Source organism: Trematosphaeria pertusa (assembly GCF_010094035.1).
Source record: "Trematosphaeria pertusa strain CBS 122368 unplaced genomic scaffold BU26scaffold_9, whole genome shotgun sequence".
NCBI classification, from domain to species: domain Eukaryota; kingdom Fungi; phylum Ascomycota; class Dothideomycetes; order Pleosporales; family Trematosphaeriaceae; genus Trematosphaeria; species Trematosphaeria pertusa.
In genome coordinates, this window is record NW_022987220.1 from 1232717 (window position 1) to 1248774 (window position 16058).

Genomic DNA, 16058 nt, shown 5'->3' on the forward strand with positions numbered 1-16058 from the left:
GCGCTTGCAGAGAGCCTCCAAACACCAACAACAGCACCTCTCCTAGATTTTCCCATTCATAAGTCGTTGGCGCTGTTGAAACCGTACAGCTTGGAGATGGAATTTGTCTTTCCCCTTTGTGGGGGATCCGGCCTTTGTGGACTGCATGATGGATTTTGAAATAGGAAGACGCCGCGCCAAAATACGGAGGCTGGGGAGGACGGGATGGCGTCAGTACCAACGATAAGCTCCACAACCAGCGCTCAATTCCATCTTCCCACCTTGAATTAACTGCGAGCTGCTGAGGGAGGTCGAACTCTAACTCGTTGAGCTTCAAGTCGATATTGTCCGCCTATTCATTCTTCCTCTCTGTGGAACGGAAAGCGACCCACCAGCCGCCAGTTGATCGCATCGGATCAATCGCAAAGATGGACAAACCCCATCCAGAAGGCTTACCGACGTACAGTGATGCGACAGCGTCCACATCCCGACAGCAGCCACGCTGGCTCAACCGCCGACAGAAGCGCAGAACACTCCGTCTCGTCGCCATCACGTGTCTGGCATACCTCGCTTACTCCGCCTCCAAGATCGCCGGCAACACCAAGAAACTGGAAAGCACCCTCTCCATTGAGCGCTTACACGAAGACTATGCTACATGTGCCACCCTACGAAGGAAACCAGTCGAGCCTACTTCGCGCCGCGAACACAACAAAAGATGGATGAACGGGACGAAACCCCTGCTTATCCGCAACGCGACGATTTGGACCGGCGAGCCTGCGCGCGGGACTTCCGAAGAGGATGCAAGAGCCGGAAAGGGATGGTCCTGGATCATCTCTTCCGACGTCTTCGTTGACCGCGGCCTGATCGTTGAAATCGCTCCCGATATCCCGATCCGCGCGCTTCCACAGGATAAAGAAGTATTCGACGCGCAAGGCCGATTGCTCACGGCTGGCATCGTGGATATGCATTCGCATGCGGGCCTTTCTAGTGTGGGTAACCTGCAAGACGACGTTAACGAGCTTTCTGGCGATATCACGCCTTACGTCCGCTCGATTGACGGCCTCGACCCCCTGCAGCCGGAAATGCAATACATCAAAAGCGGCGGCGTGACGACGTCGCTCTTCTTGCCTGGCAGCGGGAATAACATGGGTGGTGAGGCTTACGTGCTGAAGTTCGCGGTTGGGAAGAAGAACGGGAGAGAAGAGATCAGCCAGCGGGACATGTTCGCTGACCCCGACAGGAATTGGCGCTACATGAAGATGGCGTGTGGCGAGAATCCGAAGAGAACGTATGGTCGGGCAGGCAAGCATGGACCCTACAGCAGGTTGGGCGAAGCGTGGGAGTTCCGGCACGCGCTTGAGCAGGCGACGAAGTACGTCAAAGAGCAGGACGATTGGTGTGCGGCTGCTGATGCGACTGGTGTCGAGAAGATGCGCACTTACCTGAAGCAAGAGCTGGAGTGGGAGTCGCTGGGTGCGGTGTTGAGAGGCCAGGTTCGCGTGAACACGCACTGCTACACCATTCCCGATCTTGAGGCCTTCGTTCGACATACGAACGAGTTCAAATTCAGGGTCTATGCTTTCCATCATGCGCATCAGACGTTTTTGGTGCCTGAGGTGCTCAAGAGGGCCTGGGGCGGGACGCCGGCTGCTGCGCTCTTCGCCGACAACAGTAAGTTCCGGACGTTGCTTTGGGGAGCATCCTGCTAACGGAGATCAAAGTGTACTACAAGGTCGAAGCATACCGTGCCTCCGAGCGTGCCGGAGCTCTTCTCTACGCGCACAACATCACACCTACCTACGTCTCTGATAACCCGGTGCTCAACTCACAACATGTCGTCTTCGAGGCCGCGAAAGCGTATGGCTATGGATTGCCGTATCATGCTGCCCTAGCTGGTGTCACGTCTGCGCCTGCTGAGCTACTGGGTCTCGGGAGCAGGATTGGCAAAATAAAAGAGGGCTTTGATGCTGATATCGTGGTGTGGGATTCGGATCCGCTAAGTGTTGGCGCGACGCCCGTGCAGGTCTGGATTGATGGCGCAAAGCAGTTCGAGGATCCGGTAGTGCTAAAGAAGCCAGCAGCCAAGGCGATCGACCCGGACCCAGAACTAGTGAACGAGTTGATGATGGAAGTGCACACAGGCACTGTGGTGTACAAAGGCATATCGCACGTCTATCACGCTGACGTCTTGGGGGCTCACGACGCCTCGCAAGAGCTGGTAGCCGTTATCTCAAACGGGGAACTCACCTGCATAGGCCCTTGCGCAGACGAAGTCGACGCCGCTCAAACCTCCGGCACGCCCATAATCACGCTCAAGAACGGATACATAACGCCTCCCTTCACCGCGTTCAGTTCTTCACTAGGGCTTATCGAAATCGACGCTGAGCGCGACACCCATGACGGCAAACTGCCAACCGACGGCGTATCCCGCGCCGTTGACGGACTTCTCTTCGGCGGCAAGCAGCTTGCTCGAGCGTGGGAGCACGGCGTGACGCGCGCTATCTCCGCACCCAGCACCGGCAGTATCGACGCGAAGGGCGTGAGCGCCGGCTTCAAGACTGCTGCGAAGCATAAGTTAAAGGAAGGTGCGATATGGGCTGATGAAGTGGGATTGCATTACACGCTCACCCTGAGCGCGAAGAGCGACAAGACGCCAAGTATGTCGAGTGCGATCGGGGCGCTGAGGGCGAAACTGCTTGATGCCATCGACGCAGGAGAAATAAATGAGACAAGCGTTCCGACCAAGGAGCAATACGAAGAAAAGACGTACCTGCGCCGAGTCGTTTCCGGCTCCATGCCGCTCATCCTTAGCGCTCACAGCGCCGACACCATCGCCTCCATCATCCGCCTAAAAGCCGAAGTCGAAGCCGCGATCGCCAGGTCAGCATTCACATCTGCTCCCACACTCCGCGTCGTCGTCATCGGCGGCGCGGAGTCGCACCTCGTAGCGCAAGAACTCTCCGCTACCGCCATTGCCGTCGTACTCGCCCCTCTTCTCCCGCATGCACAAACGTGGGATCAGCGACGCTCTCTCACCGGCGCACCACTCACCAACGGTACCACCATCAACTATCTCCTCGATGCCGGCGTGCTCATCGGGATAAGCGTTGAAGAGGTGTGGGAGACTAGGGATCTGGGTCTGCTTGCTGGAATAGCGTATGCGAATAGCGAGGGGAGGCTGAGCTTCAAGGAAGCACTAGATCTTATAGGCGCGAACTTTTATAAGATGTTAGGAATAGAAGGAGTGGCGGAGAGCGGGAGAGGCGTGGATTGGGTGGTCTGGGAAGGGAGTCCGCTGGAGATAGGCGGCAGGATTAGAGGCATGGGAGGGCAGGATAAAGTTTTCGTGTGGCAGTGAGAAGCTTGTTCCGCGGCCCGCGCTGCGAAGTAGTTGTGCAGCCTGAAGACCCTCGGCGCTTCTTTTCAGCACCGCAATTCCCTACTCGCAGTAAATGGCTCGGCCCTTGAATTGGCTACCTAGGTAGAGTTCAAGAAAAACGACGGGTTTGTCGTCCGAACCAGACTCACAGAAACTCATCAAGTGGCTATGTCTACCACTCTGAACCTCTGGCGCCATCTCCTTCCTCCTGTGGAAGTGCGTCGAACCCGTCCTGCTTCCATCTATTCTTAGGCGCCCATCGCTCGAAGCGCCCACGCGCGCGTGCGGCACAGCACACCTACCCTCCCGTCCACTCACCCACCGGGCCGTCCCTCCATCAAGCACCTCAAGAAACACAGCACGTATCGGCTGAATTGCAGATCCAAGTCGTCGGACCCAGCTAGCCAATGACGTTGCGACTACGCCGCACCAGCCCCAGCAGCTCCACCGAGCATAATGAACGCGTGAGCAGTGCCAGTCTCGCAGCTCGCAGCCTCGTTCCCCAAAAGACAAGACGAGGCGGGCTTCCCCCACGCTGCTGAGGAGATGCAGGATGGAAGTGTGCGTAGACTAAGACGTTTGTGGTAGACGGCCGTGTTTTCAGACCATGCAGGCGGGGAGCGGAGCGGTTCGGATTGCCTGTGTGAAGGCACAGCCACAGTCGCGCATTACCGTGGTGGATGGAAGAGGAAAGGAAGGGGAAGCTTGTGGCTAAGCCTTTCGGGCTGGTGTCTAGGGTGGGTGTCTAAGCCTTTGAGACATTGGGCTTGAGGAGGATGTACATATATTCTCAGGGCGAAGTCAAAGAGTCTACTCCTCATCAGCAGCTCACTCACACACTTGTGGAGAGAAGACAGCAGCAGATTATCCAATACTACAGATTGTTACCGGTCACAATGACATCGTACCTTTCTCGATCCACAACCACGTCTACCGACCCGCTTTCCTCCAGCACGCACCGGGCGCCGCTTTGGGACCCTCGAGCTACCCTACAACTTGAACATGATGGTCGCTGCGTAGGATACGCTCCCTCCAAAGGACGCAAATGCCGAAACATCATCGCAGGGCACAACCTGTCGAAAGCCAATACGATCCTCCACGACATGGCAAGGCAGCAGCCAGATCCCGAAGCCCTTCGGTCAAAGTTATGGCGGCTGGCCCAGCATCATCTCTGCATTCGATGGCACCAGAACCAAGCCCGAGATATGGTGGAGAAATGGACCGACAGGATGATCGAGGCCTATCCACATGCCAGCGTTGAGACTCGTCGGCGATCGTCGCGGGGGGACACCATCTCTCGCAGAGACAGCCAGCTAGAGCGATTAGAAAGCCAGCTAGATCGATTACTGGCGCTAGTTGCCGAGCGTGACAGCCGCAGGTCTCGCGCGTCGGTGACTCCATCCGTGCCCTCACGGCAGCGTCCGATCTCTTCTCCGACCCCGACTGTATCCTCATCTGCATCGCTACCAGACTTGTCTGGGCGCGAGACGTTCCAGGACACCATTTCAAGCATGCAGGAAACAGTTCGCATTGCTCAGCGTCGTTTGTCCGTGGCGGAGAATACCCATTCACCCGGCCAACGGAGTCCATCCGTATCGCGCGTTTCAACGTCGGATATCTCTTCTCTACACCTCTCGAGAACTTCAACCACGCGATCTTCCGCCACGGCTGCAGTCTCTTCGTCTCCTCGCTCCATTACCAATACGACCGCGAGCTCATCCCGCACCTGCACCCGCGCCCATGTCCGACGACGCGCTATCGACGACGAATGTCCGATTTGTCGGGAAAACTTCTTGGTCGGGGAACAGCTCGTGTGGTGCAAAGACAGTTGTGGAAGGACTGTGCATAAGGGCTGCTTTGAGCAATGGCGGGCGGAGTGTATAGCTGATAGGAGGAGGACAACGTGTACGATTTGTAGGGCGGAATGGGGACCGGACTGTGGTTGTGAGGATAGGCGCCCAGCGCGGTCGTAAGTGAGAACAGATAGACGGCATAGAGTATGGCGTTCAATCGAGACTTTCGATATCGCATATGCCTTTTCGTGCGGAGGTCTCACAATCGACTCTGTAATCGTGATTCGCATCCGTCCTCGGAGCCCTCTGGGATGAATGTCCCACTTCGTAAACCTCCAGGCTGCTTCAACCTATTTTCTCGCCGCCTCATTCTTCCTCGCTAGCTCTCTCGCAGGAGCCGTGAACTGCGTCTTTAAATCTCCCCGACTCTTAACTTGCATCTTCTTCTCAGCCTCCTGCATCTGCTTCAGCTGCTCTTCCTCGCTCTGGATCTTCCTCTTCAGCACCACCTCAAACATGTCCCTCCCCTTCCTCCTTCCTTTCAATCCATTATCGTCCTTATCAAAGTATAATGCCCATCTGAGCCCTTCTCTACCCCACTCGGTTGTGTTGTCCTCGTCGGCGCCGTCCCACTCGTCGATGGCAATGAAGCCTTCCCAGCCGTCGAGCGTGATGCAGGTCTCGTCTTCAGTCCAATCCCACACGCCGACTATGTGCGTAATGGACGCGCTGCGGTTGCCGTACCTGAGCTCGTAGGTTTGCTTGTCGCAGTAGATCCAGTTCAGCATGGGTGGATCGTCGGATATAGTGGATACGAGGCCACGCTCGGGCGGCGAGCGGTCGTCGTCGGGGTACTGGATATAGAAACCGGCGAACGCGTGGAGGGGGGGCTTCATGTCAGGGACGGGTGATATTGGCTTATTCTTTTCATCTCGAGGTACTATCCAGACCTGTACGCTCGCTCATCGTAATCAGTCAAGCAATTCGCCAGGGAGTGCATGGGGGGTCCCAAAGAAGCAGCAGACGCACCTTGTTGTGCCGCAGCACCAGAATCCCGTTGTCGACCTCGTCGGCGATCTCGTCATCGCTTTCGCACGATACAAAAGCATTGAACTTCGTCATGCGCGTCTCATTCGCAGCCTCTTCGTTCTGTTTCTTCTGGTGCTCGACGCCCTCCGCGACGCCAGTTACGACGGGGATAGCGAGGATGGATCCACCCAAGAAGAGACCGAGACCGAGAGCCGCCATGTTGGATGTTGATAGTTGTTTTGCGAGAACTAAAGAGGAAATTGAGGAGCGTAAAAAGGCGCGGGTTGTGGTGGGTTGGGTGGTTGATGGGGGTGGCCGTTGCAACGATGCACGGATCGCGCTTGACGCCTGGCCACTGCTGCGTCACTAGACAGGGATAGTAAGGCTACGCGAACTTAGCGGCACCTGGCCAGTCACGGCAGTCTCAATGACTCAAGAACTCCTACAACGCCCTCGCTTCCTTAACCGTCATACCAGAGTATCGGCATGCCCTGGAGTCTCCGTTGACCTTGTTCTCCGGCCCCGGATTCGCAGAAGATCGGACATACTTAGGTATTCGCAATCGGCACGCGTCACTCACCAAGCGCCATCAACAAGAAACCCCAACAGGCCGATGGGACGGCGCTGCCATAGAAGAAGGAGTTGTTCTTTTGGTACACGACCTACAAGAAGCTCTGGCAGATCTGCACTTGCGCAAATATGGGGTTGACAAGGGTGCGCCCTGGGATTGGTATACCGTTGCCCCGGTGGACTCCCTGAAGGGGAGAACAAGCATATGGTAGTTGCAATGCGCCCACGTACGGCTAGTAGAGAGGTGGACCTAGGTCTGCGAAATCGAAGCCTTGCCTGCAAGATCTGCTGCTCACTCTGTACCTAGATACCGCACTCCTCGATTGCGCTTCCTGCTCGCCATCGCATGCTTGGGAAGTCCTGGACCCAGGAGTCAGCACTCGCTTTCTGAAGAATACAAGCACTAGCTACGGCTTTCGTGGGGGTGCGCAACTCGAACTGAAGCCAACCAGGCATTGCTTTCCGTCGTCCAGATATGTACCCTCGTAACCAAGCGGCTGTGACTATTAGTACTACGATGACCCCACCGCTGCGGTCGACTCATCCTCTGCGCTGCCAACGAGTCTCGGCGGGCCGTCATGACTCTCGAACGCCCATGACTGAAGGTGTCGACTTGAGTCAATCCCCAGGATAAATACGGCTTCAACGAGAATATTCCCTTCTTCCACCACCAGCATTTGAACACTTCAGATACGCAGATCTACATCTCCCAAAGCACAGAATACCAGCACGCCAACAAACGCCAAGCCCCAGACGTCATCAGCAGAGTCAATATGTCCCTCCCTGTCAGCCACACCCATTCCGCGCCCGCAGAAAAGGCCATCCGCGACCCACCAGATGGGGACCATAGGCTAGACCCCGACCTAAATAGCCGCATATACTGGAACAATATTCCCCGCTACGAGGACGTCGACAGAAAGGTAGACCAGGTCTGGTCCATCCGGATTCCCCGAGGAGACTGGGAAGCGGTATCTTTGGGGGATCAAGATCACTATTTGCGCGAAGCGCAGTGGGGTCTTACCATGGACCCGAGTCTTGCGAAAGCGTGTCAAAAGGCCGGGTTCATTGTTGAAGGAGCGCGCCTCAACGTGCTTGCAACTGATTCCATGCAGACACAAGAGGATTCTCGAATCATGGCGTGGTATAGGGGCAACAAGCGTGGGCGTAGAATAGCCGGCAAATGGGTTACACTTAACCAGCTGAACTGCACCGAAAACCGTAAGCAAACCCTTTTATGTGCATGCGGGTTCCGCACCGAAGACTAACGGCCGAGCAGTGCTGCGCTTCCTGAGTCACCCCAAGGTAGACGATGTCTTGCCGCCAGATCGTCGACAGTTGGTTAGGCGCCTGAACTTTGGGGAGGAGTTTTCGGATGAGAAGCTTCCAGACGACGAGCGGAGCTCGTTGACCCCAGGGCAATCTCGCATCAGGAGGTCGCCTATTCCGTCTCAGACTGGTTCTGCGGGAACGGCTCAGCCCGCATTGCCTTCTTTCTTCGACACGGTACTCGGCACGTCACCTCCTGTTGCTCAGCCCGATACTGCAGGGACGGCTCAGCCCGCATTGCCTTCTTTCCTCGACACGGTACTCAGCACGTCACCTCCTGCTGCTCAGCCCGATACTGCAGGGACGGCTCAGCCCGCATTGCCTTCTTTCCTCGACACGGTCCTCAGCACGTCACCTCCTGCTGTTCAGCCCGATACTACAGAGCCGGCTCAGCCAGGCCCGAGTAAGTAAGCGGTTTGTTCTTTACAGGGAATCTCACGCCGAGAAGGAGGCTTTTCTTATACGGCTTTGTTCTTCTGGATTCTTCCGCTTCCTACTACATTCAGACTTAGATTGGGATTTGGTAGTTGAGGTTGTGTTTTCTGTATTTGGATCTTGGTCTCTCTTTCTTGCTGTACGATGAAAATACTGGGCTATTAATACTTAGACGATATAGACGCCCTTTCTCATCTTCCGATATTTCTCTTCATTCACTACAACAGAGCAGTCACCACGCCCTTTACATACCCCCTCAGCCCCTTCTTCCTGCTCTGCTCTAGCTCCGTGATGCTACTCCGCCTAACCTCCTCAATGCCGATACCAGAAAGCACTTTCTGCTCCTCGCGCATGCCAGTAAGAACGTCGATCTCCTTGATAGGGATAGAGCTTGCGGTGCGAGGGGTATTTCTTCCAGGAGTACGCCTTCCTGAAGTAGAAGAAGAAGATGAGCGGGAGAGCGATGTAGGCGCTGAAGAAGTTTTCAGCGTCGGGCTTGCTACCGATGAGCTGCGACATCGTTAGTAAGTGGGCGATGAGAAAGTGAAGATTTAACAAAAGTACGTACCCAGAGAGCGACATCTGCGCTGCCAGGCAGATGAAGTCCAGAAAGACGCCGATCCAGCTCCCCCAGACGCCGAACATGGCGCGGTACGGCAGCTCCTCGATTGCGTGGCCCTAGTACTTCCAAGCCTGTCGGAAACGGATATGCGCCAAGCAGATGCTGCCGTAAACGAAGAAGTTAGCGATCCCGCTGAGGGCAAGCAGCCAGCCGAAGATGACGCCGCCGGTCTCAGACGCTTCGTTGATGAACGCAAGGAGGCCGAAGAGCAGCTGCAGGATAACAGTGGGCATCGGTCGGCCCTTGCTGTCGACGTAGGCGAGTAGCTTTGGAGCCATGCCGTTGGCGGCCATCGCTTGGAGGGTTCTGGTGGACGCGTAGGTTGCCAAGTTCGCGACCGAGATGACGGCGACCGTGATCACGGCGTTGAAGACGGACGGTAGACCTTTCACGCCAGCCATCTGGATAGCGAGCACAAACGGCGACGCCTTGGTGTTAGCGCCCTTCGAACCGAGCAGTACGTTGGAACTCGACGGCACTATGAGGCCGAGGATAAACAGGTTCACAATGTAGAAGAACGTTAGCCGCCAGAACACTTGCTTGGTGGCTTTCGGGATCTCCTTCTTGGGGTCTACTGCTTCGGCTGCCGCCAGTCCTGTCAGTTCGGTGCCGCCGAATGCAAACGACGCGGTGACGAAGACAGAGCAGAAGCCCTTGAAGCCATTGCGGAATGCTTGTTCGGGCGCGTGCCAGTACCGTCCGCCGATGTAGCCCCGGGTCGTCGCTTGGGACGCCGCCGCAGTTGACGATGATGCCGAAGAGGATGAAGCCGGTGCAGGCGGCGATCTTGATCATGCTGAGGACGAACTCGACTTCGCCATAGCCGCGGACTCCGAAGATCTGGATTATGGCAAGGATGGTGAGGAAGTCTGCGATCCAGATCTGCTTTCTCTCAGAACTGATTCCGCGGGTAAGCAGGGGAGAGACATACCCCAATGTTGTAGTGTTTCCAGTAGTCAATTGTGATACCGGCGGCTGTAATCTCGAATGGGAGGATTGTCAGCCACTGAATGGTGTAGTCCCAGCCAATCGCAAATCCCCTGGCACAATCAGTATTCTTTATCATATAAAGCGAGAGCACTGAGTAACTCACCAAGCTGGGTCGACGAATCGAACGATGTACTGATAAAAGGCGCCGTTCACCGGATACATGACAGCAAGTTCGGCCAATGCTTGCATCATGAGCTGCATCATGACTCCAATGATCATGAAGCAAGGCAACTACAGCGCAATCGTCAGCATCCTAAAACTGAATATGCATAGCCGAGAAACGCACAAGACTCGCGGGCCCACCCTGGGAAAGTGCATTGGCACTTCCGACGAAAAGACCAGCGCCAATCGCTCCCCCGATGGCGATCATTTGCATGTGACGGCCATGAAGACCGCGCTTCAGCTGGTTGGTATCCCCTGTAACGATGGCCTCGTTCGCAGGATCGAGCTGGCTACCACGTCGATGGTCTTTTATTGGATGAATTGCAGAGTATTGAGACATGAGTTGATTGATTGAGAATACGAGAAATATGGCTATATATATACATGACCAGGTCACGTGAAGTAGTAACCATATCCGGCAACATCTTTGAAGGTATGCGAAACGCGGGGCTGCGCATCCTTCTCAGGGTCATAGCCCGGGGGCGAGAAATTCATGGCGGAGGTTCTGGGACGCGGAAGGAGGAGTGCTCATCGAAAGCTGGATAGAAAGAAGGGAAGACGTCTGAATATATACCTGACAGCTGCGCGAATTAGCTTATCCCAGTTCAATCGCACGAGAACGTCCATCGCAGCGGGTGCATCTAACTCGCACCCCTGTTATCTCTCTCCCGTTGGCGAACCGGCATCCACTCCATTGGACCAGGACCCTCTAGCCATTAAATCATGACGACGGATTCTGGAAGGTGGTATGATTAGCCGACATGTCGACTAACCAGAATCGAGATGGCTGGCATACCAAGCCGGGATCGAAAGCTTGACTTTGCGCTTGAATCGCACCCGCGATTTGTCTGTGGCACCTCGGGAAGAACGAGATCGATGTCAGGGTGCGCTTGTGCGCGTCACGAGTCCGGAACGTAAAGGATAAGTTGGTATGTGGTACGGGGCGGCGTACACTTGTGCTGTAGATGAGAATTAGCCTGCGAGTGGAGGAAACACGTCGGGGATTGCAGAACCTTACGCAACCAGGAGAGGTCTCGCCTTGCATCGTGGATAAGATCGATGCGTCAGCGCCGCACTCCTGCATGGCGCCCAACGACATAGCTATTCTCTCAATTCGACGTATGGCTAATGTCAAATGTCGGCGATGATGGGATCGGCGGAGCAGAGGCCGAATGAGGAAGTTCGCGGCGCGCGCGACTTTGGGATGCCGCACGATAGCGGGGTTGGAAGATCTGGATTCTGGCTTACGGGTCAACGAAGGGAACCGTGAAACTGTTCCGCGGTGTTTTAAAGGATGGTCATAGCTAGCAGAAACATAGAGAGTGTTGAGCGCTCACCCGTGGCTCATGCCGGTATGAGTAAGGCGGAGGGCGTCGTCCGCAACCGAAGAGAAGCGCGATGCCAAGCCTAGCGAGCACTCCGAGGATCTTCACGACAAGCCACGCGGTGACATCGATTATTCCGCGATGATGATGGCTGAGGCGTATCGATGGAGAGAACGGGAGGAGGCGATAAGGATGGAATTTGTGCGTCATGCACTAAGCACGCGGGAGGCGTCAATTGCCGATCCGCCGCAAAACAGCATACTCCCCGCTGATCCTTCTACATGCTTGATACTCGTTTTGGAGGCTTAAAACGCCATGTCCCGAAGTCCTTCGTAAATAGAAACGACACGTGGAAACTAGCCAAATAGAGCTTAGTGCTTTCGATCCCTGAAACCAAGATCGCGGGCCGACTTACAAGGCAACCATCATAACGTTCTCCTCCATCTCAATCTGCTCTCATCCATCTCTATACCGACTGCGAATACTGTGCTAGACGTTGCGAATCGGTGAAAAGGCCGCTGACGTGTTGGTCGGTGGACGCGAGAGGTGGACTGAGTTAGAATACAGTCCGCCGATTCCACTATCAACTTCTCTGGGAGGGGTCCGGCTTTGGATTGATTCCACAGAATGACCCGCACGGGGAAATGCGATACTTGTAGGCTGCGCAAGGTCAAGGTTAGATCTCCTCTCGAAGTCCTGCATCCGGGGCCATTGCCTTTCCCGACACAACCCTCGTCTCCAATTACATGCTGACCTTTGTGACTCGTAGTGCGATGAGCAAAAGCCGAAATGCAGCGCGTGCCAGAAGCGGGACAGGCCATGCGCGTATTCGTATGGAAAAGTATCCGCTCTCGTGGTCGAGGATCCAAACCTGCTGTCGAAGCACGGAAAGCCGAAAGTCGCTCCTCTCGTCTATCCCTTGATTTCATACAGCGATTCCAGCTCCGCATCTTCGCCCTCGTCAGACCTTCGAGTGACAGCCGAGAGGGCAGCAGACGAAGGCCAAGGCGTCTTCAAAACATTTACTCCCGCTTCAAAGGAGAGACAGTTGCGCGTTCGAAAACCCACGGCGCAGCAGAGGAGGAAACTGCACGCATATTTGACTCAGCTCAGAGCAGCTTCGACCTTGCAGTCGCGGCTCTCGTCGTCGGAAAGCGTCCTCATAACTCGCTATATGGGCTTGCTTGGTTCTCTGCCTCTGAATGAGAAACCGCTCATGATATTGGGTTCATGGATCTTGTCCATACCATCTCGTATTGGAGCTAATCCCGTTGTCGACCTGGCCGTGGAATACCTCGTGGACCAATTTGCCGTCTACCGGGACGACAATTTCTCAAACAGGAGGCTAGCTCTGGCTTCGAAAGCAAAAGCCTTGGAGGAATTGCAACTGGCGACAAGCGACGATAAATCCTGGAGGACTTACGATACGGTTCTTGCGATGAAGTTACACTATTCAGCCGAGGTAGGTCATACACCTGTTAGGAGCCCAAGTTGAGCTGACCCCCTATAGGTCTTGGTAGGTATGAGGAGTCTACGCCACGTCATACATGGTGCCGCACTCGCGGAGATACTGAAGTTGGGACCCGTAGCCGGATTAGATGAGGAACACTATTGGGGTTTTCTTGATAATACATACATTGACGACGTAAGTATACCTCTCATTCAGCGCATACGTGCTAACAGGCGCATGTAGGTTGTCGAGGCAATGGTCTCAGGCCGCACGTCAGTGTACGACAACGATTTCTATCTGTCTATGACATATCCTCCTTCTCCGCCTACTTGTACCGAATTGGACAACCTCGCCTTGCGCTTTTCGGTTGCAATGATGCATATATTGATCCAGGTGCCCCGGCTTGTTTGCATTGTTCGGCATTGCATCAATAACCCAGCCAACGCAAGGGTTCTGGCACTGGCCGTCACTTTATCAGAGTCACTGTGGCACGCGGTTCCGGTCAACCTCATGCACCAATTATTACGCAAGTCCACTACGGTAGTTGAAATCCCGCCATCGCCCGATATAAGCGACATAATTTCGGACTCGTTCCACTTCGACTCAATAGAGAGCATGACTCTTGTCTCGCGGTTTTGGATGCTGCAGCATTACCTCTGCGGGCTGATACAATCCATCTACCAACACTTTCCGATCCTGGCGACCGACTCTCTACTTCCAGATCTGGCCACGTTATATGCTATCGACATTGATGCTGCGATCAACCAAGCGCGCTGTGTCCAATACGCTCTTAACCTCTGCCCGTCCTTTCCCCTCGTCCCTTTACGCGTCCATGTCCCGCTGGAAGTAGCGATCGGAGCCTGGCACAGGCTCAGTCAGCGTCTGAGTCGGGCACCAAAAGCCCTCGGCAGCAGTTCTGTATCACCCGCCGGTCTTAACGGATTAGAAGAAATCCTGAAAGCTCAGAGGATGGAGGATTGGATCGTTGAAACCATCAGCTGCATACACGACCAATGGGATGTCCACCCGATGACGAATCAGTTCCTGAAGAAGTTTATGCAAGAATCCGTCGAGGCTATGTGTGGTGGGCCAATTCCTGATTGGCTACCCCTTCGCGTGAGCTTCACCTGCGAGGAAGGAGATATGGTGATGAAGCTAGAATATGACTTGCCGGGCCCAATGATCGAAAAAATGTATGGGAAGCCGGAGGAGTCATGGACACGGAGCACTACTACTTCTTTGCCTTTTCCGGTGTCTGACTCACAAGACAGCGTTCCAACGGAAAGCTTTCCAAGCGAGTGAGTGTACAGCCTTTCTTTTGTGTTCAATAAGAAAGAAAGCAGTAGTTCGTAGACGTAGCTAACAAGAATAAGGATAGCGAAAAGACCATCCCACACAACCCTCCCTCATAGAACGACGCAGCTCTATCCTGCTAATAGCCCGGAGAATGTTACACATATTGGTCACGTTTCTGTTCGCTTATGATTAGCGCGTTGGTAGTCCTTGCAATTTTAAGATTAGCTCCAATTCCGTGCTCTAATCGAGTGAAAGTGAAGTGGAGGCAGCCAGTATAAAAATCTGTCTCCAGGCACGAAAACTCTTTGGCACACGACACCTCCTCACCTCCACCACAAAGTCTCTTCAAAGCTTTTTTTTTTTTTCCATAATAAAAAAAGCCTTCATCATGTCTGCTCCCGCTCGCCCCGTCGAGCTCATCAACAATGAGCTCATCGAGACCATCAACATCGTAGGTAACATGATTCCTTGAAGAGAGCCTTTCTCACACAACTTTTTAGTTAGGCAGAGCCTTGCGGGCCCACCACAGGGCGATCGCGACCGGCCGCGCCCTCCAGACGCCGCTCGGTCATGCGGCCCGTGAGGGCCTCATTCTTCAACTTCTGCCCCGCGCCTGGCGGCTCCAGCTCGAGCTCCGGGTGGCGTTCATCATCAACGGTGACCGTAAGTCAACACACCCTCATTGTCCTTAAAATCCTGCTAACAATCTGGAAGTGGACCAGTGGTGAGCCCGCTCGCCGCCCGCCGCCCGCCCGCCGCGACCGCTTCGGCGGTCAACTTTTCACGTCACGACTTCCGGCAACGCCTCTGCGCGATGGGATCGGGCCAACGGTCGGCTCTGGGGCAGTGGGATGGGTTGGGTCTTCATGGTTTACTGCCTTGTAGCATAGGCTACGGAGTTCACGGTTCTCGGGATCCACACATGGAATGATACCATAATTCTTCACAATTGCTGCTTCTTGCTGTGCCTTGCTACGTGATGCTGTGATTTGCTACGTGCCGCGTTGATTTGGCGCCTTCGGCGCGCTATTCTGGTGAAGCCACCTGCGGAGTGCGAAAGCGGAAGGCACGTGCACTACACGTTGCTATCGGGGACAGGCAGCTGCCTCGAAAAGTCTTCCACAACACCACGCTAACAGCAGCTGACGACCTCAAGCAACCACCTTCCTCCACCAGTTCACACCGTCGACTCCTTACAGTACAGCGCTACTCGACGTTGCTGAGCTTCGGCTCCCTCGAACAGTGACGATTAGCATACCACACGAATACTCGAAGGCGTCGAGGGACGCTCCACTTCGACTCGTGAGTACCCTCCCGCTACTGCTAATCCTTTTGTGCAATGATGAAACAACAACTTGATCTTCTGATGAAACCCATTCCGAAAGGATATCGGGTTTTATTGACGCAAATATCAGAGCTGCCTGAGCACAATCTTCCTCTTCTGACTATTTTGTGGCAACAAAGAGCCTTGGCTAACTGAGACCTGCAGGGGCCGGTATTTGGCTATCTTCTTGCACTCCCGCCTGACGTGCCGAACGCGCTCCGAGATTTCACGTTGATAACGACATGGTTGGAAGTGGGACGCCGGGAGTCATGTGGTGCTGAGGTATTTGGTCCACGCAGAGGCGAGGAAGAGATACGCAGCAATACATCTATACACTGTGGCTTCTCAGCCTAACCACGGCAGACGTTGGGAGGCTTC

General features: G+C 54.8%; 7 protein-coding genes across 7 annotated transcripts; 4 read left to right on the top strand and 3 right to left on the bottom strand.

Moving 5' to 3' along the window:
• Nucleotides 1-261: 261 nt before the first annotated feature.
• On the top strand, nt 262-3454 carry BU26DRAFT_459738 (composite domain of metallo-dependent hydrolase). Its single transcript, XM_033825015.1, has 2 exons — nt 262-1650; nt 1701-3454. Exons 1-2 carry the CDS (start codon nt 408-410, stop codon nt 3335-3337), a joined length of 2880 nt encoding a protein of 959 aa, XP_033682487.1. The 5' UTR covers nt 262-407; the 3' UTR covers nt 3338-3454.
• A 357-nt stretch (nt 3455-3811) lies between these two features.
• Nucleotides 3812-5431, top strand: BU26DRAFT_520627 (uncharacterized protein). The gene has a single exon (XM_033829331.1). It carries the CDS (start codon nt 4135-4137, stop codon nt 5329-5331), a length of 1197 nt encoding a protein of 398 aa, XP_033682488.1. The 5' UTR covers nt 3812-4134; the 3' UTR covers nt 5332-5431.
• BU26DRAFT_348543 (uncharacterized protein) lies at nt 5417-6492 on the bottom strand. Its single transcript, XM_033822417.1, has 2 exons — nt 6181-6492; nt 5417-6101 (listed from the first exon to the last, which is right to left on the bottom strand). Exons 1-2 carry the CDS (start codon nt 6397-6399, stop codon nt 5502-5504), a joined length of 819 nt encoding a protein of 272 aa, XP_033682489.1. The 5' UTR covers nt 6400-6492; the 3' UTR covers nt 5417-5501.
• Nucleotides 6493-7427: 935 nt separating this feature from the next.
• On the top strand, nt 7428-8608 carry BU26DRAFT_348638 (uncharacterized protein). The gene is made up of 2 exons (XM_033822420.1): nt 7428-7968; nt 8027-8608. Exons 1-2 carry the CDS (start codon nt 7524-7526, stop codon nt 8485-8487), a joined length of 906 nt encoding a protein of 301 aa, XP_033682490.1. The 5' UTR covers nt 7428-7523; the 3' UTR covers nt 8488-8608.
• Nucleotides 8609-8823: 215 nt separating this feature from the next.
• BU26DRAFT_532091 (uncharacterized protein) lies at nt 8824-10625 on the bottom strand (the record flags this gene model as incomplete). Its single annotated transcript, XM_033831075.1, has 7 exons — nt 8824-9021; nt 9076-9189; nt 9247-9786; nt 9830-10015; nt 10065-10173; nt 10227-10354; nt 10410-10625. 7 exons carry the CDS (start codon nt 10623-10625, stop codon nt 8824-8826), a joined length of 1491 nt encoding a protein of 496 aa, XP_033682491.1.
• An 861-nt stretch (nt 10626-11486) lies between these two features.
• Nucleotides 11487-11891, bottom strand: BU26DRAFT_348652 (uncharacterized protein). The gene has a single exon (XM_033822421.1). It carries the CDS (start codon nt 11818-11820, stop codon nt 11590-11592), a length of 231 nt encoding a protein of 76 aa, XP_033682492.1. The 5' UTR covers nt 11821-11891; the 3' UTR covers nt 11487-11589.
• A 346-nt stretch (nt 11892-12237) lies between these two features.
• On the top strand, nt 12238-14362 carry BU26DRAFT_566461 (uncharacterized protein; the record flags this gene model as incomplete). Its single annotated transcript, XM_033833530.1, has 4 exons — nt 12238-12285; nt 12380-13072; nt 13121-13255; nt 13304-14362. 4 exons carry the CDS (start codon nt 12238-12240, stop codon nt 14360-14362), a joined length of 1935 nt encoding a protein of 644 aa, XP_033682493.1.
• Between the last annotated feature and the right edge of the window lie 1696 nt (nt 14363-16058).

Bases quoted from the DNA above. Each gene is read 5' to 3' on its own strand.
- BU26DRAFT_459738 (XM_033825015.1), top strand. From the start codon at position 408: ATGGACAAACCCCATCCAGAAGGCTTACCGACGTACAGTGATGCGACA. The intron at 1,651-1,700 runs GTAAGTTCCGGA...CGGAGATCAAAG, and splicing joins TGCGCTCTTCGCCGACAACA to TGTACTACAAGGTCGAAGCA.
- BU26DRAFT_520627 (XM_033829331.1), top strand. From the start codon at position 4,135: ATGTACATATATTCTCAGGGCGAAGTCAAAGAGTCTACTCCTCATCAG.
- BU26DRAFT_348543 (XM_033822417.1), bottom strand. From the start codon at position 6,399: ATGGCGGCTCTCGGTCTCGGTCTCTTCTTGGGTGGATCCATCCTCGCT. The intron at 6,102-6,180 runs GTGCGTCTGCTG...GCGAGCGTACAG, and splicing joins TGGTGCTGCGGCACAACAAG to GTCTGGATAGTACCTCGAGA.
- BU26DRAFT_348638 (XM_033822420.1), top strand. From the start codon at position 7,524: ATGTCCCTCCCTGTCAGCCACACCCATTCCGCGCCCGCAGAAAAGGCC. The intron at 7,969-8,026 runs GTAAGCAAACCC...ACGGCCGAGCAG, and splicing joins GCTGAACTGCACCGAAAACC to TGCTGCGCTTCCTGAGTCAC.
- BU26DRAFT_348652 (XM_033822421.1), bottom strand. From the start codon at position 11,820: ATGACGCACAAATTCCATCCTTATCGCCTCCTCCCGTTCTCTCCATCG.